The 20,418-nt window shown below is 55.2% G+C and overlaps 1 protein-coding gene across 3 annotated transcripts; it reads left to right on the forward strand.

The window, feature by feature from the left end:
- The first annotated feature begins 61 nt into the window (after nucleotides 1-61).
- NUP50 (nucleoporin 50) lies at nucleotides 62-19,641 on the forward strand. 3 transcript variants are annotated; one of them, XM_051840572.3, is made up of 8 exons: nucleotides 62-334; nucleotides 4,542-4,620; nucleotides 6,357-6,440; nucleotides 12,078-12,258; nucleotides 13,825-14,460; nucleotides 16,925-17,003; nucleotides 18,424-18,542; nucleotides 19,227-19,641. In XM_051840572.3, the coding sequence occupies exons 2-8, from the start codon at nucleotides 4,552-4,554 to the stop codon at nucleotides 19,427-19,429; spliced, it is 1,371 nt and encodes a 456-aa protein (XP_051696532.1). In that variant the 5' UTR covers nucleotides 62-334; nucleotides 4,542-4,551; the 3' UTR covers nucleotides 19,430-19,641. The 3 variants fall into 3 exon arrangements, with proteins under 3 accessions (XP_051696532.1, XP_089163852.1, XP_089163853.1); XM_089307726.1 differs by lacking the exon at nucleotides 62-334 and adding an exon at nucleotides 415-477; XM_089307727.1 differs by lacking the exon at nucleotides 62-334 and adding an exon at nucleotides 1,885-1,955.
- Nucleotides 19,642-20,418: the final 777 nt, after the last annotated feature.

Here is a 20,418-nt window from a genome sequence, read left to right on the forward strand (position 1 = left end):
CCCGTGCGCTTGCGCACTAGCCGGACGCGGGCGTTTCTTTCATTTTTTTCGAATTGGTTTTGAGGGGTAGATTCGAGTTACAAGATGGCGTCCCGGGGCGCGTTGGGGGCTGTGATCCCGGCGGTCTCGGGCTGAAGAGACGGCTGTCCCCTCGCTGCGGAGCGCGGAGAGGCGAGGCCCCCGGGGGACATGGTGTTGGGCTGCCGGCTTGCTGACCACGAAGTCCTCCGAGGCTCCCAGCGCACCGGAAGCGACCGGGCGCAGCGACCGCGACCTCGGCCCCGCTCCGCGCCGCGCCCACGACCCAGCGGGAGCCGCGGCGGCCGCCGGCGAGGTGCGGAGCGGGGGCGGGGGGCCGCGGGGCGGCCTGAGGAGGGGGCGTCGGGCGGCAGCCGCGCAGGGAGGGGCGGGTGGCAGCGGCGACGCGGCCGGGGCTGTTTGTGAAGCCGCCTCTCGGGGCCGGCGCCCGCGCCCGGCGTGAGTGCGGCCCGCCCGGGCGCGGCCCCCGCGGAGGCAGGAGGCAGGAGGGCGCCAGCTGCGGGGTGGGCTCGGGGCGCGGGGCTGCGCGGTGGGCTCGGGGCGCAGGGCCGGCTGCGGGGTGGGCTCGGGCGCGGGGCCGGCTGCGGGGTGGGCTCGGGCGCGGGGCCGGCTGCGCGGTGGGCTCGGGGCGCGGGGCTGCGCGGTGGGCTCGGGGCGCAGGGCCGGCTGCGGGGTGGGCTCGGGCGCGGGGCTGCGGGGTGGGCTCGGGGCGCAGGGCCGGCTGCGGGGTGGGCTCGGGGCGCAGGGCCGGCTGCGGGGTGGGCTCGGGCGCGGGGCTGCGCGGTGGGCTCGGGGCGCAGGGCCGGCTGCGGGGTGGGCTCGGGCGCGGGGCTGCGGGGTGGGCTCGGGGCGCAGGGCCGGCTGCGGGGTGGGCAGGCGGAGCGGGCCCCGGCGGAGGCAGGAGGGCGCCGGTGGGCTCGGGCGCGGGGCTGCGGGGTGGGCTCGGGCGCGGGCCCCGGCGGAGGTAGGAGGGCGCCGGCTGCGCGGTGGGCTTGGGGCGCAGGGCCGGCTCGGGGGCGCCGGGGCTGCGCGCTGGGCTCGGGCGCGGGATCCCCGCGGCCCCCGCGGAGGTAGGAGGGCGCCGGTGGGCAGGCGGAGCGGGCCGGGGCTGCGCGGTGGGCTTGGGGCGCGGGGTCCCCGCGGAGGTAGGAGAGCGCCGGTGGGCAGGCGGAGCGGGCCGGGGCTGCGCGGTGGGCTTGGGGCGCGGGGTCCCCGCGGAGGTAGGAGGACGCCGGTGGGCAGGCGGAGCGGGCCGGGGCTGCGCGGTGGGCTCGGGCGCGGGGCCTCGCCGTCCCCCTCCCGCTGAGGGCCGGGGTCCCGGGTGTTCCAGCCCCATCCTTTGCTGCTGTGGGCTGCGTGCCCGGGCCGGACTTCCGCGGGGAGGCGGTTCCGAGTCTGGGTTCTGCCCGGCACCTCTGTCCCTGCCGGGCCGCCTGTCCACGCTGCGGGCACCTCGCGAGCCCGGCTCCACGGGCAGGGCTGCTCCGGGAGGGGCGACCACAGGACTTTTCCCAGTTACCGTGGACGCGGCTTCATGTCTCGGAGTCTGTCGTACCTGGGCAAACGTTTTTGAAACCAAAAAATAGCGGTGGCCGGAAGGCACCTGGTGTGCAGGCCTGTTGCGGGATTGCCCGCTTCTTCCGGCTGCGTCACCCAAAAGCGTCAGGCTGGGAAGCAAAATTCGGGTTAAGATTATTTTTACTTGGAAGCCAGAGTTAAAGAGAGGGGGAGAGACAGCGATCTTCCATCTCCGGTTCACGTCCCAGATGGCCCCAGAGGCCAGAGCTGGGCGGTCCTGAGCCAGCAGCTTCTTCCGGGTCTCCCACGTGGGTGCAGGGGCCCAGCACCCGGGTGCTAGCAGGGAGCCGGCTCCACCTGCTGTGCCGGGCGCCGGCCCCCACGCTTTGTCCTTACAAGTACGAGCTCTTCCCTGGCTCCAGGAGCTTTTCTAACTAAGCTTTTTCTTTCATCTCATCCATCCCTCATAACTTCCTGTTAATTTGATCAGGTAAAGAACCTGAGTCAAAAATTCCCACGCCCAGGCCTCACAGCTGGAAAACAGAAGTGGAATGCCAGCACCTTGTAGTGTTTTTTTTCTTTCCAAAGATTTATTTTTATTTAACTGAAGTAGTTACAGAGAGTGGCAGGAGCTAAGCTGGAGCCAGGAGTCAGGAGCCTCTTCCGGGTCCCCCACGCGGGTGCAGGGGCCCAGGCACTTGGGCCATCCTCCACTGCTGTCCCAGACCGGAGCAGGGAGCTGGATGGGAAGAGGAGCAGCGGTGCTCAAACCGGCGCCCAGGTGGGGTGCCGACCCTGCAGGCTGCGGTTTTACCTGCCGGCCCCTTGCGGTGTTTCTGAAATAGGTCTTAGTCCAGGTCACTGATTGAGCAGCCGAGATAGTGCCTGCTGTGGGCCGGGCCGGTCTGGGCATTTGGAACGCATCAGCGATCCACGGCTTGACAGATATTTTAGAAAATGGAAGCAGCTGCATTGATCGCGATTATGTTCGGACGCGTTGTGGGTCCCAGGTGGAAGGGAAAAGTTCTGCTTTGTCAGCGCTCTCAGCTCGACCCCCTTCTGCCTGCCGCGCTAACCGTAATAGCAAGCGGGACCGACCCTTCCAGCTTCTCCCTCTCCTGCCCTCTGGTGGAGGTCTTGGTTAATGGCCAGGAGAGTGCTTGCTTAAGTAGACCTGTGTCTCGGAACAGGTCAGCAAGGAATTATGTCTGCTGCTGCATTTGTTTTTGTTTGTGTGACAAGCATGAACAGCAGAACTTGACCATGTGTTTTTAGGGTGGCATTAAAAAGAATTCCTAGGTACTGGCTGGAAAGTGAATTTATTACATCCCCTGTATATTTTAGAATCATTTATTCTGTAGTCAAATTTTTTTTTTAAGATTTATTTATTTGGGAGGGTTACAAACAGATATAGAACGAGAGATCTTCCATCTGCTGGTTAACTCTACGTGGCCACAGCTGCTGGCACTGGGCCTATCTGAAGCCAGGCGCTTCCTCCAGGTCTCCCACGCTGGTGCAGGGCCCCAAGCACTTGGGCCATCTTCCACTGCTTTCCCAGGCCATAAGCAGAGAGCTGGATCAGAAGAGGAGCAGCCAGGGCACCAACCAGTGCCCCCTGTGGGATGCCGGCACCACGGGGAGGCTTAACCTGCTATGCCACAGTGCCGGCCCGTCAGAAGTTATTACAGAAAGAAATGGCAAAGATTCTCAGGGTACACTGAGAGCTGAGAGCCCCGTGGTGGCTCTGCGGGATGAGGTTTTGGAGGGCTTTGGACTGTCGTCGGCTGGAGTTCGCTCTCCAGAACAGGTCGTGTTACATAAGTTTGGTGGGTTGTGATGTCGAGGGCAGACGCCAGTGGGGAGAGCCGGCCAGGAAGGAGTCAGCGGTTTAAGGAGCCCTGGCAGGGGCCCAGGACAGAGGAAATGGAAAAGAATATTTTGTGGTGAGTTTGTGAAAAAGCCTGCGTAATGCTTAAAACTCACTTTTTTTAATGGTAGTTTTGGTTGTTTAATAAAGAACTTGGTACTAGGAGTAGGCAATAAATTGCAGACTTTAGGGGATGGATGTAGACACCTCTGTGGACAGGTGCTTGAATCCACTGTGGAGATGATACTGCCCCGTTCCCTAACATCAAAGCTTCATCTGCTGGCTCACTCTCCAAGTGGCCACAGCGGCCAGGGCTGAGCCCGGCCAAAGCCAGGAGCCCGGAACTCCGTTCCGCTCTCCCCTCTGGACTGCAGGGACACAGCTGTAGCGGGAGCTGGATTGGAAGTGGAGCAGCAGGACTGAGCTGGCGCTCCTGCGCGGTGCTGGTGCCGCAGGCAGCAGCGTGACCTGCTGCGCCACAGTGGCAGCCCCTCCCGTGGACATTTTAGAGTCATCTGATGGCTGTTGAAGCTCTCGGAATGCTAACACATCCATCATACTTGTAAATGGCGTCTTCACTGTGTGCACTTGAGGGCAATTAAGTGATCTATCTTGGGAAATACTTGTTTCTATCAATCATCCCTGAAGAAAAGGATGTGTGTTATGGGGGCATTTCCAATGCATTATTAAAATTCTTAATTGAGGATAAACGTTAATGGGTCATCTTTAAAAGAATATGTCTTATGGCAAGACAAAGTGTGGTTTGCATGGAATAAGTTAAGGACTTACTGGTTGTCTTTGTACAAGTGTAGTACAGAGGGCTAGAGTCCAGATTTTAGAAAATCAGCCAGCGTTCCACTTCAGTTCTTCTGGACAGAGGTGGTGTGGTGGTGTTCAGATAGAGTGCCAAGACCTAGGAACCTCCCGCCGGCTCTGGGACTGATCCGTTGCTGGGTTTGTGACACAGCCCTACAGTGTTGCGTGGTTCTCGGTAAAGCTTTGTACACCAGCGTTGGTGATGCTTCTCTCATTTTGTATCAGCCCATTTTAAAAATTTTGTAGGAGTTTTGTCTGGTTTAGAAAAGTGAACTTTTTACTTCTCTTTTCTATAATTTAGGATCCAAAAAATGGCCAAAAGAATTGCCGAGAAGGAATTGACAGACAGGAATTGGGATCAAGAGGATGAAGCTGAAGAGGTAAAAAATGGTTCCCCTAAAGGACCAGTGTCCCGGTGATGCAGTCATGAGTTCAGCACAGCACTCCAGGAAAGCCACACACCGTCACCGTCTCTTAGATCTCCCCTTACAGTAGCTCTTAAGAGACTCCCCGGTAGCTGTGCTAATAGGGACAGAATTTATCCTAGTGTGAAGCACACATACGAGAGTAAGAGCTAGACTCCCATAGTGCTTTGCTGTGATGTGGCGATGGTCAGGAATGAACAGGTTCTAGTGAAATGAGTGTGTGGAAGGGTGATTTTTAACTTGGGGCAATTGTGAGATGGGTTCATTTGTGGGTGTAGGGGTCCCTTTAAGTTCAACATGACCTGAATAGCAATAGGTGAGAATTTTTGTACAGGGCATAATTTTGTTTCAACTTTACAGGATAAAAGAAGGATTGAAGTAACTCCAACCCTTTTCAGCTAATTTCTGATCATAGACCCCAGTGCTTTTAGCGTACTGTGGAAGAGTAGTGGTTTTCCACACAGGTCACTTAGAGGTGTAAGTGCCTTATGGCCTTTGGGACAACTGGTAAGTTGGGCAGCCCTCTTAAAAAACAACGTGTGTGTTACATACAAAAGTTATTTTTGGGGCCGCCGTTGTGGTGCAGCGGGTTAAGCCGCCACCTGCTACACCAGTCCATGTGAACGCTGGTTTGAGTCCTGACTGCTTCACTTCTGATCTCGTTCCCTGCTGATGCGCCTGGGAAAGCAGCGGAAAATGGCCCAAATGCTCGGGCCCCTGCGTCCCATGTGGGAGTCCTGGCTGGAGTTGCAGGCTCCTAGCTTTGGGCTGACCTAGTCCTGGCTTTTGGGGGCATTTAGGGAGTGAACCAGTGGGTGGGGGATCTCTCTGTTCTCCCTCTTTCTCTGTAAGTACGCCTTTCAAATAAGTAAATGCAGTCTTTTAAAAACATACGTTATTTTTGACAGTGTAGTAGTGAAAGTAGATCCAGGCATCTGAGTGTCAGTTTACGTGGTCAACTGCTGGTGGTCTTCCAGCACCTTCCAGTGTCAGGTAACAGCCTGCGCTTCCTACAGCCAAGTTTTCTGTCAACTTCATTAATGCCTCAGAATATGCACAAGATAGTTGTAGGACTGGTCATGAACATTTTTGTACCTAAGTTTTTACTGCCTGTAGCTTTTCCAACCTTCTGTGTGGTGCTCATCTGGAGTGGGGTTGAAGGCTGGGTTAGCAGAATCTGGAAGAGTCATGATTGCCTAACTAGAATGAGAATCTACAAGATAATATAGTTAAGCTTTTTTTTTTATTTTTTATTTTTTTGAAAGGCAGCATAACACAGGGAGAGGGGGAGACAAATCTTCCCTCCACTGGTTTACTCTCCTCGGGGCTGCAACAGCTGGAAATGGCCAGGCAGAGCCCAGAGCCAGGAACTCCATCCCAGTCTCCCAAACGGGTGGCAGGGACCCAAGTCCTTGAGCCATCATCCGCTACCTTCTCAGGGGCATTCGCAGGAATCTGGATCAGAAGTGGAGCAGCTGGGACTTGAACTGGAGCTCTGACATGGCGCAGGCGTCCCGAGCAGCCGAGTAGCCGCAGTGCCCCACACTGCCCTGTGAGCTTTCCCCACGGTTTTTGTTTGCAGTGTTGACGATATTTTAAAACCCAACAAATAATAATTAGATGTTTGCTTTTTGGTTCAGCATTTAATCTTGGCTTTATCTTTCCAGTGCTTAATTTGTGCCTTCTTACAGGTGGGGACGTTCTCAGTGGCCAGTGAGGAAGTCTTGAAGAACAGAGCCATAAAGAAAGCAAAGCGTAGAAATGTTGGATTTGAAGTGAGTGCTTTCTCGCAGCTTCTGCTGTTAACACTAGCGTGGTTGCTGAGTCCAGGGCACTGCCACCCAGGCAGCAGTCACGGCCCCGAGGGCTTTCGGAGTAGTTAACTCCTGTGTGGATCATGGAAACCCAGAAACAGCTGATGATTTGAGGAAGTGGGATTAGTGTAGACGAATCAGATATGAAGAGGCAAACGGGTAGAGCAATACAAAAGGCAGGAGACCTGGTGTCAGGTAGGGGTCAGAACATCTGAGTGCACTCCCTGGCGCGTCCGGTGTCCAGCATACGCGGTGCTGTGTGTGTGTGTGTGTGTACACATGTGTGCATGTCGTCCTCAGTGATTGTACTGTGCGGTGTACAGTGGTGTTTCCTTTCTGTGCTCAGAAGCAGATGAGCTGTAGTCAGGTGGTCAGCATTCATCAGTCCCCACCAAGATCTCTTCCCCTCCGACTTGTGAATGTGGCCCTGGGGGCCTCGTGTCTTGTCAGGCAGGGGAAGCTGCTGGAGTATCCTGGCTGGCAGCTTCGTAGTCAACTTTGTTGAGCACACATTCTGCAGGGTTCAGTGTTTCTTTCATTTTTTTTTAATTAAGAATGAAGTTTTGATTTTTTTTCAAAGCTTTAAAAAGGTGCAAAGGGGAGGAGAGTGGGTAAGTGGGGATATGGGGAGGCAATCAGGAAATTCACACTAGAATTAACTAGCAGATCACTCAAATGATGGCATTTACGATGTTAATGAGATAACAATTCATGCTGCAAAAATACATTTAAATTTCTCGGAGCATATATTTGCTATGTGATTTGGGGCAGAGATACGCAGTCATGTAGCAAATCAGTTCTCAAGTGGTTCCCTGCAGGCGTTTTCCTGTGTTTGGGATGTCATGGCTAATACAATACGTGCACCTGCTGTCTGCGTCAGCGCGTGCTTTAAGCCGCGTGGGGAACCTCTCTTCTGCCGGGGCCTGTTGGATATTTGTAACGTCATTGCGGCCACACAGAATCAGCAGCTGAAGCTTCCCCTGCTCTGGAGTGGATTTCCAGTCCTGCCTGGGGCTGCCTCGGCGGGGCCAGACCGCGTGATTCCGTGGGCCTTGGCCACCCCCGCTGTGGGGCTGCATTGTTTTCTGGAGCCGTGCCCTCCGGTCGGCTGGGGCAGCACTGCTGAGAGGCAAGGAGCCAGCCTGTCCTGAGTGAAGTGACCGTGTGTGCTTTTCTCAGGACCAGCCTAGAGATGAGGACCTCACGCATCCTGGTGGTCCTCACAGGGCCGTGCTGTCTCCATATTGTTCGGTGTTAATATATGTTTTGTTGAAGCAAAATGGTGGTGTTGGTTTGGCTAAATATTCTTTATTTTTTACATAAAAATTGTGTGTATGTGTGATGTGCAACATGACATTTTAAAGTAGTGTGTGTTGCGGGGTGGCTGAGTTGAGCTGGTTAACATGTGTGACCTCACACACTGAACTCCTCACAGTTTTCAAGTCCCAGTGCCTTTGCTAACCAGAGTCACCGCAGCAGTGTACGGCAGGGGTCTCGAAGTCCGATTTTGGGTTTTTTTTTTTAATTCCTTTGTTTTTCTGATGACTGGTTGGTGAGTGTCAGTGTGGAGCTGTGGGAGCTGTCCCTGAACGGGGTTAAAGCCTTGGCAGTGCGGGGGAGGAGCCTGTGGTCAGGAGGGAGAAGCAGTGGCCGGAGTATGAGCAGACGAGCCAAGGGAAGGCAGGTCCAGAGGCGAGTTGGTCACGGAGAGACCCAGAGAGCGCAGTCTGAAGCTGAGCTGAGTGCAGGAGGAGGCAGGAGCCCTTGGACTGCAGGGGGCGGGAAACACGTGCCTGGTTGAGATCCGCATGTGAGGTCAGCTCTTACTTTCAGCCTCAAGTCTCATCTGAACTTACATGTAAGAAAAATTAAGGGGCCGGCACTGTGGCGCAGCGGGTTAAGCCTACACCTGCAGTGCAGCATCCCATATGGGCACCAGTTTGAATCCCAGCTACTTCACTTCCCATCCAGCTCCCTGCTGTGGCCTGGGAAAGCAACAGAAGACGGCCGAAGTGCTTGGGCCCCTGCACCCACGTGGGAGACCCAGAGGAAGCTCCTGGCTCTGGCTTTGGATCGGCGCAGCTCTGGCTGTTGCAGCCATCTGGGGAGTGAACCAGCAGATGGAAGACCTCTCTCTCTGCATAACTGTGACTTACAAGTAAAAAAAAATAAATAAATTTAAAAAAAAAGAATAAGAAAAATTAAACGTCATGCCATTTACTTAAATGGGAAAATGTGACTTTTCCCAAATAGTGGATTTGTTTGCTCACTCACCAGATCTGCTTGGCACTGGAGGTTTATTAATGAAGAGAAATAAATACACATTCACAGTATTTTTCTATTTTTTAAAGATTTATTTTTACTTATTTGATAGAATTAGAGAGAGAGAGAGGTCTTCCATCTGCTGGTTCACTCCCCAAATGGCCGCAATAGCTGGAGCTGAGCCTATCCAAAGCCAGTAGTTTATCTTCCAGGTCTCCCACGTGGGTGCAGGGGCCCAGGCACTTGGGCCATCTTCCACTGCTTTCCCAGGCTATAGCAGAGAGCTGGATCAGAAGTGGAGCAGCTGGGACTCAAACCGGCACCCATATGGGATGCTGGCATTGCAGGCCGCAACTTTAACCCGCTGTGCCACAGTCCCGGCCCCTTCTGAAGTCTTGTGAATTTTGGGGTTCTAGAGCCAGTTTACTAGTAGCAATTTTTTTTTTTTTAAGATTTATTTATGGCCGATGCCGCGGCTCAATAGGCTAATCCTCCACCTGTGGCGCTGGCACCCCGGGTTCTAGTCCCAGTTGGGTCGCTGGATTCTGTCCTGGTTGCTCCTCTTCTAGTCCAGCTCTCTGCTGTGGCCCGGGAAGGCAGTGGAGGATGGCCCAAGTGCTTGGGCCCTGCACCCGCAAGGGAGACCAGGAGGAAGCACCTGGCTCCTGGCTTCGGATCGGCGCAGTGCACTGGCCGTAGCAGCCACTTGGGGGGTGAACCAACGGAAAAGGAAGACCTTTTTCTCTGTCTCTCTCACTGTCCACTCTGCCTGTCAAAAAAAAAAAAAATTTTTTTTTACTTATTTGAAAGGCAAAGTTAGAGGGAGAGAGAGAGAGAGAATTTCCCATCTGCTTGTTCACTCCCCTAAAGGGCTGCAACAGCCAGGGCTGAGCCAGGCTGAAGCCAGGAGCTTCTTCGGGTCTCCCACATGGGTGCAGGGGCCTAAGTATTTGGGTTGTCTTCTGCTGCTTTCCCAGGGCACATTTAACAGGAACCTGGATCGAAAGTGGAGCAGCCGGGACTCGAGCTGGCACCCATAGAGGACGCCAGTGCTGCCGGAGCAGCCAGCTTTACCTGCTACGCCACAGCGCGGCCTCGGCTGCTGCATTTGACAGCCTGTCCACGAATCGTTCTTTAAAATGATAGAAATCAGGGGCCGGCGCCGTGGCGCAGTGGTAACACCCTGGCCTGAAGCACTGGCATCCCATATGGGCGCCGGTTCCAGTCCCGGCTGCTCCACTTCCAATCCAGCTCTCTGCTGTGGCCTGTGAAAGCAGTAGAAGATGGCCCAAGTGCTTGGGCCCCTGCACCTGCGTGGGAGACCCGCAAGAAGTTCCTGGCTCCTGGCTTTGGATCGGCACAGCTCTGGCCGTTGCAGCCAGTTGGGGAGTGAGCCAGATGGAAGACCTCTCTCTCTACCTCTCCTCTCTCTGTGTAACTATGACTTTCAAATAAATAAACAAACCTTTTTAAAAATGATAGAAATCAATAGTGTATAGATTTGTTTTTTAAAAGATTTGTTTGAAATTCAGAGATCTTCCATCCACTGGTTCACTCCCAGATGGCTGCAGTGGCCGGTGCTGGACCATGCCTAAGCCAAGAGCTTCTTCCAGGTCTCCCCCAGGGTGGCAGGTCTAGACTCTGGGCATTAGCAGGGTGCTGTTTGGGGAGTGAAGCATCTGGGACTTGAATGGCGCCCATACAGGGTGCTGGTGTTGCAGGTGGCAACTTTACCCTCCGCACCAAGACACCGGCCCCAAGAGTTTCAATTTTGAATGAACGTCTGAAATTCTGTAGATGTCACTGAAAGTTGTGTGTGTTTGGAAAGGCACTTAATAATATTTAGACTGGCTCTAGGAAGAGGTTCCAGTTTAACTGAATTTTGGTGAGGTCATGGTTGTAGTTCATTTGTGTGGGAACTTGGGATTTGTGAACTCTCTCAGGTGTTTGGCTTGAGGCAGAGTATCTTCTGTGGTGTAAGTACTACTTTGAATGAAGAAAAGATTTTACAAGAATTGTGCGTCCATGAGCACTGTAACCTGAGGAGCCTGCTCCAGAGAGTCCTGAGCGGCAGCAGCTCGAACTTCATGCGTAACCACAGACGTTCCCAGAACATGTCGGGTTGGAGGTGTGAGCAAGCCTAGTGCAGTAGGAAACCTACCAGAAAGACCAGCAAGAGGGAGAGTGACGTTTCCCTGGCTCGCCCAGTTAGCAGGAATTAGATCTGAGATTTGAGCGTGGTGGAGTTGGCGTGGACTGAAAGCCACTGACATTCTTAGGAGATGCGGTGGAAGGCAGAGTGTGCAGTGTCATCGGGAGACACGGAGGATGGATGGCGGGGTGTGTGGTCTCACTGGGAGGCGGATGGTGGGGTGGGTGGTGGGGTGTGCGGTCTCACTGGGAGGCGATGGTGGGGTGGGTGGTGGGGTGTGTGGTCTCACTGGGAGGCGGATGGTGGGGTGGGTGGTGGGGTGTGCGGTCTCACTGGGAGGCGGATGGGAGGCGGATGGTGGGGTGGGTGGTGGGGTGTGCGGTCTCACTGGGAGGCGGATGGTGGGGTGTGTGGTCTCACTGGGAGGCGGATGGTGGGGTGTGCGGTCTCACTGGGAGGCGCATGGTGGGGTGGGTGGTGGGGTGTGTGGTCTCACTGGGAGGCGGATGGTGGGGTGGGTGGTGGCGTGCGTGGTCTCACTGGGAGGCTGATGGTGGGGTGTGTGGTCTCACTGGGAGGCGGATGGTGGGGTGTGTGGTCTCACTGGGAGGCAGATGGTGGGATAGATGGTGGCGTGCGTGGTCTCACTGGGAGGCGGATGGTGGGGTGGGTGGTGGGGTGTGTGGTCTCACTGGGAGGCGATGGTGGGGTGGGTGGTGGGGTGTGTGGTCTCACTGGGAGGCGGATGGTGGGGTGGATGGTGGCGTGTGTGGTCCCACTGGAAGGCAACGTGGATGGTGGAGTATCGGATCTCATTAGGCAGTCTGCTGCGCCCATGAGAGGTTTCCCATTAGGGGCTGAGCTGTGTCGAGTGTTCTCAGTTACTGATCTGGGTGGTGTGTGCTTGACTCTTTATGTTAGTCTCTTATCTCCTATGTCTTAGATATGCACAGGTAATGGGTTTTTAAGAGTGCCTGTATCCATAAATTCTGAGTGTTTTCCCTAGCTGTTACAGAAATAAAAATAAAATCTTTGTGTCTCATTTCTTGTGGCTGCTTGTGCCAGAAGGTACCCTTCTAATGCAGGACACATACTCAGTCTAAATCCTGTTTAGCCAGGGGAATAGTGTCACTCATTGGGTGATGGTGTAGACTTGCTGACGTGTGCTCCCCTTCCCATTCCAGCCAGATGCTGGAGGGGCCTTTAAAGGATTTAAAGGCTTGGTGGTGCCTTCTGGAGGAGGAGGGTTTTCTGGCTTTGGTGGAGGCCCTGGAGGGAAGCCCCTAGAAGGACTGTCCAATGGAAACAGCACAAGTGCCCCTCCGCTCACCGGCACCAAGACAGCAGAGCCCAAGGCGATCTTTGGTAAGTAGACAGCCCTGTCCCAGCCGTGTCTGTAAATTTGGTCTCTGGAAACAACTTTGCATGCACGTTTTTTTCTTGGACTTACTCTGGTCCTGAGACTAAGCAAAAACAGTAATAATGAAAGGGATACAGCTCAGGGGATATTGGCTACTTAGAGTTATGTGGCTAGAACACAGGCTTTTATTTCAAAGATTGGTTTAATTTGTTTGGAACGCAGAGTAAGAGGGGGAGTCAGCGAGAGTCTTCTGTCCTCTGCTTCACTCCCAAAGGGCTGGACCAGGCTGGAACCAGGTCTCCCACGTGGATGGCAGGGACCCCCGCACTGGGGCCTTCTGCTGCTTTCCCAGGTGCATTAACAGGGTGTGGGTCAGAAGCAGAGCAACAGAACTCAAGTCTGCGTTCTGATTCGGGATGCCGGCCCTGTTTAAAATTTTTCTAAGGCCGGCGCTGTGGCTCACTAGGCTAATCCTCCACCTGCGGCACCGGCACACCGGGTTCTAGTCCCGGTCGGGGCGCCGGATTCTGTCCCGGTTGCCCCTCTTCCAGGCCAGCTCTCTGCTGTGGCCCGGGAGGGCAGTGGAGGATGGCCCAAGTGCTTGGGCCCTGCACCCCACGGGAGACCAGGAGAAGCACCTGGCTCCTGCCTTCGGATCAGCGCGGTGCGCCGGCCGCAGCGCGCCAGCTGTGGCGGCCATTGGAGGTGAACCAGCGGCAAAAGGAAGACCTTTCTCTCTGTCTCTCTTTCTCACTGTCCACTCTGCCTGTCAAAAAAAAATTTTTTTTTTCTAAGATTTATTTATTAACTTGAAAGAGATCTTCCATCAGCTGGTTCATTCCCCAAATGCTTGCGACAGCTGGAGATGGGCCAGGCCAAAGCCAGTCTCCTGCATGGGTGGTAGGTGACCGAAGAACTCGGGCCGTCAGCCTCTGCCTCCAGGAAGCTGGGTCAGCAGGTGGAGAGCTGGGGCTCAACCAGGCACTGCGGTACGAGATGCAGGAGTCCCCGGGGCGCGTGGCGGCCGTGCCGACGCCCTCCGCCCCATCCTGTTGTGAGGAAGTTAGTTGAGGTCTCTCGGGGTTAGCAGCAGAGAATGCGCGTCGTAGGTTAAATGTTACAGGGATCCTGACTGGCCGAATTCAGGTTAGTTGTATTCCGAGCAGTGTACCGTTAGATTTAAGCAGCATGTTTAGTGTGATTTTGAAACAGCATTTTCTGTTAATATGTTAATATATAATTAATGTATAAATGCTGCCTTAGTGTGTCTCAACAACTTTTAGAGCTTGTATTTTATGCTGTTCTAACAGTGGCTTGAGACTAGGTCTGCTTGTTGGAGGAGAAGATCGTTACAACCAAGAGGCATCATTCTGCCGTGCAGTGGATGCCGTGCTGCCGTAAAGTGGTTTGCTTTATGACCATCAGTTCATACTGCTGCTTTTTGAACATGTATTTCTTGCATTATTGCAAAAATTGACAAAAATAGAAAGTAGGAAGACAGCATAGCATAAAGTCCAGATGGTTTAATTAAATCCCTTCAAAATAAATTCTTCAAACTTTAATTTCCGTAGGTTCTGTGACTGCAAATGGCCCTACTGCCTTGCTGGATAAGAAGATCGCAAATCCCAAAACGAATGGCGACAGCCCGCAGCTGCCCTCCGGCCTCGCGGCGAGCGCGTACCACAAGCAGCTGGCGGCCCTCAACTGCTCCGTTCGGGATTGGATAGTGAAGCACGTGAACACAAACCCGCTCTGTGACCTGAGCCCCATCTTCAAAGACTACGAGAAATACTTAGCAAATATTGAACAGCAGCGTGGCGGTAGTAATTCCGAAAATGAAATGAACAGAATGTCGGCTGAAACGCAGCCTCCTTCCCTGTTTGATTCAACAAACGCAGGGCAAGAATCCACATTTTTGTTTCCTGGCAACAAAATTGAGGATTCGTCTGACAAGAAGACGGAGGTCACGTCTGAGAAGAAGGTGGAGACGCCACTGGCAGCGACAAGTGCCTCGTTTAGTTTTGGCAAGAAAGTTGATAGCTCTGTTTTGGGCTCCTTGAGCTCTGGTCCCCTGACTGGATTTTCATTTTCCCCTGGAAACTCCAGTTTGTTCAGCAAAGATGGTACCCAGAGTAAACCAGCTGCTTCACCATTTTCCACTAAAACGTTAGAGAGCCAAGCAGAAGGTGGCAGTAATGAAAGCAAAGGTAAACACAGAGTGTCACCCGAGGTTTATGTCTGAGTCTCTCTGTTCTGCAGGAAAAGCCCAGACTTGACTGGGTTGTCTGGCCCCTGTGGTGACTGAGCTCCGTGTGCTCAGCCTCCGTTCCCTTATTCATACAGTGGAGGAAGCCCTGTTTTGTAACGTCAGAAGGCTTAAAAATGACTTTGAAAAGTACCAGACATGTAGCTTTTTTTTTTTAAGATTTATTTATTTATTTATTTGAAAGAGTTACACAGAGAAAGGAGAGGCAGAGAGAGAGAGAGCTCTTCCGTCCGCTGGTTCACTCCCCAGTTGGCTACGAAGGCCGGAGCTGCGCTGATCCGAAGCCAGGAGCCAGCCAGGAGCTCCTTCCGGGTCTCCCACGTGGGTGCAGGGGCCCAAGCACTTGGGCCATCTTCCACTGCTTTCCCAGGCCATAGCAGAGAGCTGGATCAGAAGTGGAGCAGCCGGGACTTGAACTGGCACCCAATGGGATGCTGGCATTGCAGGCGGCAGCTTTACCCAGTACACCACAGTGCCAGCCCTGTAGGTTTGATTATTATAAAGTGAATTAACGGTTTTTGAAAATTGTATTTTATGGAAAAGCATCAGATACCCATTGCATTGATTTGTGTTCAGGAGATGTGCTTGTGGACAGAGTCACATGGCAGAATAGCTCTCCACTGTAAATTAACAAGATAGGCTTTTCCATGCCATAGAGAGCAGACGAGGAGTGTGTCTCCTACAGGTCTGAACGGAGCCCACCTTCCCAGACGGGTCTTGATGGTGTCTGTGTGACTGTCCACTCTGTAGCGTCTGAGCTCCACGCCAGGCAGAAGGCTGGACCTTAGTCCCAGCGCCTCCACTCCCTGTGTTCTTAACTCTGAAAAAGTTGGGCTAGGTCATAATACCATGGCTTGGTCGTGTGGACAAATGTCTGGGGAGACACCCCACATCTAAGAAACTGAAAGTAAACCTCTCGAGTTACTGACTTAGGGCTGGCGCTGTGGCCTCCATCTGTTACCCCAGCATCCCACGTGGGCACTGGTTTGAGTCCCGGCTGCTCCACTTCCAGTCCAGCTCCCTGCTAATGCTCCTGGCAGAGCAGTGGAGGGTAGGTGCTCGGGTCTCTGCACCCATGTCGGAGACCCTGCTGAACCTGTGCTCTAGCCTCAGCCTGGCCCAGCCGTGGCTTTTGTGGCCATTTGGAGAGTGAACCAGTGGATGGAGGCGCAGTCTTTCTCTCTGTAATTGTGCCTTTGAAATAAGTAAATAAGCCTTAAGGAAAAGTTGCAAGTGTGTCCTCAGCCAAGGGTCCTCACGGCAAGGACAGAGTAAGGGTCTCTCCTGTGTTTGCTCTCTGCCCTGCTACACAGATGGAAGTGGACTTTGGTCCTCTGCCAGTCAGGGACACACACACACACACACACACACACACACACCTCTCACCTCTCACCTCTCGGTTGTCACACCCATGCTGGGGCCGGCCTGGAGCACTCACTCCAGAGGCCTGGGGAGCTGAGAGCTCCGGCCCTGGAGCAGCACCTCAGAATCTGAATCCCAGGGTGCACTTGGCTTTCTCTTCAAGAGGATGCTTCCTGTTTGTGTTTATTTTGATATCGTAGCGCCCCCGTGGCTGCCTGCGGTGAGTGAAGGTGCTGCCAGCTTGGTCAGGGCCGGCAGCGTGGGGCCAGAGCAGTGGGCCTTGTCCGTCCACACAAAGCTGAAGCTGCTCGCACTTGGCTCTGGAACGGTGCTCTTGCCAGTTTGCCCTGTGGGAAACGTGCCCCGTCTTTGGCCGTTGCTGATAGTGGCCATTCCTCAGCATGATGAGATACAGCCATGGGAGCGTTTGGAGGCGTTGGCAGGCCATCGGAGACTCAGTTACTTCTCCAGTGGGTAACTGGAACGCACATAATTGAGCATCGAGTTCTTCCATCAGCGTCAGAAGCATGAGCGTTGTTTCTTCCCTCTGTCTCTCTCCTTCCTCTCACCAGGGTTAGAGAAGGATCTTCCATCTGCTGGGTCAGCCTCCAGGTGACTGCAACAGCCAGGGCTGGGCCAGGCTGGTGAACCAACGGAAGGAAGACCTTTCTCTCTCTCTCACTGTCCACTCTGCCTGTCAAAAAAAAAAAAAAGGGTACATAGAAGTGGGGCACCTGGGATTCAAACCATGCCTGTATGGGATGGCAGCGTCACAGGCAGTAACTACCCGCTGCACCACAGTACTGGTGCCTGTTCTAGTATCTCTACAAATTGAAAGTTATTTTAGAATGCACAAAGATGTTTCCATGTTAAGTCATTTTTATTTTTCACAAAATAATGTCCAGTGCCTGCAGCCCAAATCGGGTGTGCATCTTCAGGCTGGAATGTTCCAGACTGAGGTTGGGGTGGTGGGTGACAAGGGTCTGTCACTTTCTCAAGTTGTTGCTGTGACTCTCACCGAGCTTGCATTGTTTTCAAAAAAGGAGATGAAGAAGAGAATGATGAGCCGCCCAAAGTAGTAGTTACTGAAGTAAAGGAGGAAGATGCCTTTTACTCCAAAAAGTAAGTGACAACCAGACCACCAGGAGCTCCGGGGGATGTTTGCAGAGACGGGCGGGCCACTGGACCAAAGCATGGGTAGCGGGGTCCCCTCTGTCCCGGGGCCCGCTGTGCGGCAGTTCCTGGCCTGTCATTGACACACACCAGGTCAGAAAGGTGCTGGGCACAGCTGGCCGTTTCCTGCTCGAGGGGGTGTGGTCTTCCCCTCAGCCTCATTTTATCTCATCCTGTCCTCCTCCCCCCACTACCCCCACAAAGAAAATCACCTGTTAGCGGTTTCAAGATTTGGTTTTATAAGACTTATTTTTCACTTTTGAAAGGCAGAGTTAGAGAGAGAGAGAGACAGGATTCTTAAGCCTGCTGGGTCACTCCCCAATGGCTGCAGCGGCAGGGACTGGGCCAGGCTGAAGCCAGGAGCTGAGAGCCCCATCCGGGTCTCCCACATGGGAGCAGGGGCCCAAGCACTTGAGCCATCCTCTGCTGCGCTGTGGAGAGCTGCTGGTCTCAGAAGAATCCCTGAAAGAAAGTTGAATGACCTCATCTCCACAGAGGAAATTAGCCCAGACCACTGTTGTTGTTTTAATGTATCGGGGCCGACGTTCTGGCATAGCAGGTGAAGTCGCTGCTTGGCATTGTCAGCATCCATACGGGCGCCAGTTCTAGTCCCGGCTGCTCCACTTCTGATCCAGCTCTCTGCTTGTGGCCTGGGAAAGCACTAGAGGGTGGCCCAAGTCCTTGGGCCCTGCACCCACATGGGAGACCCAGAAGGAGCTCCTGGCTCCAGATCAGCACAGCTCCGACTGTTGCAGCCATCTGGGGAGTGAAGCAACGGAAGGAAGACCTTTCTGTCTCTCACTGTCAAAAAAAAAAAAAAGTTTGATGATAGAGATGACATGAAGGAGTGACTGATTTTTTCTAATTAGCATCAATCAGAGGAGCATCTGGTGTTTTTGTGAATTACACCCCAAGGAAATGCTGTGGGTGCTCGGAGCCACTTGACGGCTCTGGCTCACGGGACCCTGTCAGCATGAGGGGACATCAGCACTGAAGGTGCCTTGGGAATTAGGAAGTTCCACGGAGGGACGACAGTGGGCTGGGGGAGAGGCGCACAGAGCGCCTGTTCCAGCTCACCAGGGCCAGAGCAGCAGCGGGGAGGCGTGCCGCGTCTGGCTGTGCCCGGGCGTGCTGGAGGGAGGATGGTTTTAAGACGTCCTTGCGGGAGCTTTGTGGGCTCCGCTCTGAGAGGATGGGAGAGGCTGTGCAACACCTGGCCAGGGCTTCTCGCTTCGTCCCAGAGCCAGTCATTCTGGAACGTTCCAGCGTGTCCCCAGCGTGTCCCCAGGAGCGCCTGGTGGCCGCTGCAGGACCGTGTGACGTGCTTTGGTGCTGAGTGGCTCCTCACGCCGACGCTCTTTCTCCACAGGTGTAAACTATTTTACAAGAAAGACAATGAGTTTAAGGAGAAGGGTGTGGGCACGCTGCATCTGAAGCCCACAGCCAATCAGAAGACACAGCTGCTGGTGCGGGCCGACACCAACCTAGGTGGGTGTGCGAGGACGGGCCCGGTGCACTCACGGCTGTGTTGAGCGGTCGTCGAGGCCAAGGTCATCCTTGCTGTCTCCAGGACAACTCTCAGTCCCCTTTTGTTAAACGTGAGCTGGCAGAGTAGGTCAGGGGTTTAATGCACACCAAGAGGAGTGAACCATTGACGGGAGTCCTTTTTAAATGGCTAGTGGTCACTGGCACATGGCTGTCCACCCCTCCCTGCCCGGCGTGTGACCCTGGAAACCGTCCCCAGAGAGGAAGTGCTGGGGGCGGCGCCGCAGGCTGGAGGTGAAGTCAGCAGGGTAGCGGACTCCTCCGTGTGCCCGAAGACACCCGGGGGAGGGCGCATTCTTAGCTCCCGTGCGCTTGGCCTGTGGGCAGTGGCACCGGTGATCTCCCTGCGGCCTTGTGAGCCGTGCTGGGCCCCAGGACGGAGGTGCCGGCCCGCGACCCTGTGCTCTGCCGCAGGCGCGCAGTGAGGGAGGGGTCGCAGGAGGCCGCTCCCCCAGGGCTCTGGCCGCCGCAGCCGCCATCTGTGCCCTGGAAGCCCAGGGCCTGGTGTGGAGACTCCGGAGGCTCCGCGCCTAGGTGTGCCGAGGTGGCAGCAGGAGCCGGGTGGCCCGCTGAGGACCTGCTCCCGCTGTGCCGGTGCCGTTTTGATGCGCGTTGTCGTCTCTGCAGGCAACATACTGCTGAATGTGCTGGTTCCACCCAACATGCCCTGCAGCCGGACCGGGAAAAACAACGTGCTGATCGTCTGCATCCCCAACCCGCCCCTGGACGCGAAGAGCGCCAGCACGCCGGCCACCATGCTGATCCGGGTGAAGACGAGCGAGGACGCCGACGAACTGCACCGGCTTCTGCTGGAGAAGAAGGACGCCTGAGCCCGGCCGCCCCGCCCCCGGCGCCGCCTGCTCCGCTCCTCACAGTAGCCATCACTTCAGACCGCGTGAGAGGATTGATAAGCCAATAAACCTTGGAACGTTCAGTGTCAAACCGTGTTCTCCCCCCGAGAACCACTGCGTAAAGCCCGCTTGAGTGACGTTTTGGGGAAGATTTTTAAATGTTCGTCTGTTATTAAACTATCCATAAGTGATTTCTTACGGACTGGAATCAGGGTATCGATGCGCTCCCGAGAGCTTTTCCCGGTGGGCGCTCGGCAGGGCCGGCCGCTTCCCGAGGGAGCCGTGCCGTGCCGTGCGCGGGCGGGCCCTGTGCCTGGTCAGCTGTCGTTCAGCCAGAACACGGGTGCCCACGCCCGCCTCCAGCAGGAGCGTCACCACCTAGGGTTGGTTCGCAGGCGCTGGCCGTGGGCCTCGGGAACCGCTCGTTCTTCTGGTGCGGACGGAGTGGCTGTGGACGGTGGCTGTGTGGTTTCACTTTGCGAGGTGCTGGACTTCATCCTGCAGACCACGAGGGTGGAGGGGGTTGCCAGGAAAGGTTTTAAGAGCACAGCTTTGGTGGCTTGCTGCTTTCTGGACTGGACAGTAAGCCCCGGAGAAGAAGTGGGGACATCGGCGGGGACGCGGACAGGCGGTGGCCGCAGGGCTGGGGCAGCTCCGGGGCCGGCAGGGTGGCTGCCCTGGGGGCGGGGCGGAGGGGCCGCGGGCTGTGCGTGTCCCGCCCTCAGCTGTGGGTGGCCTGGTAGACACTTGTCTCAAGCGTCCCTTTCGTTCCCTGAGACACCACCGTGTCCATCGGGAACCGGGCCCTGTCCAGAGCCGGCTGTCACCGGCCGGCGCGTCCCGGAGCACGCTGCACACACAGCAGGCCACTTCGTGCTTAATTGTCCACCTGGCTCTGCGGGAGGCGGGGTCCTGGAACCACCTTACACCGTGGGCCCCAGTGCATGGCGTGGCCTGGCGTGGCCACG

This window comes from Oryctolagus cuniculus, chromosome 11 (genome assembly GCF_051225735.1).
Source record: "Oryctolagus cuniculus isolate XC-2025 breed Fujian yellow rabbit chromosome 11, ASM5122573v1, whole genome shotgun sequence".
NCBI classification, from domain to species: domain Eukaryota; kingdom Metazoa; phylum Chordata; class Mammalia; order Lagomorpha; family Leporidae; genus Oryctolagus; species Oryctolagus cuniculus.

What these genes read in the sequence shown, in the direction of transcription:
- NUP50 (XM_051840572.3), top strand. Translation starts at nt 4,552, where the DNA reads ATGGCCAAAAGAATTGCCGAGAAGGAATTGACAGACAGGAATTGGGAT. An exon ending in AAGAGGATGAAGCTGAAGAG is followed by an intron (nt 4,621 to 6,356) that starts GTAAAAAATGGT and finishes GCCTTCTTACAG; the next exon opens with GTGGGGACGTTCTCAGTGGC. An exon ending in AGAGCCCAAGGCGATCTTTG is followed by an intron (nt 12,259 to 13,824) that starts GTAAGTAGACAG and finishes TAATTTCCGTAG; the next exon opens with GTTCTGTGACTGCAAATGGC.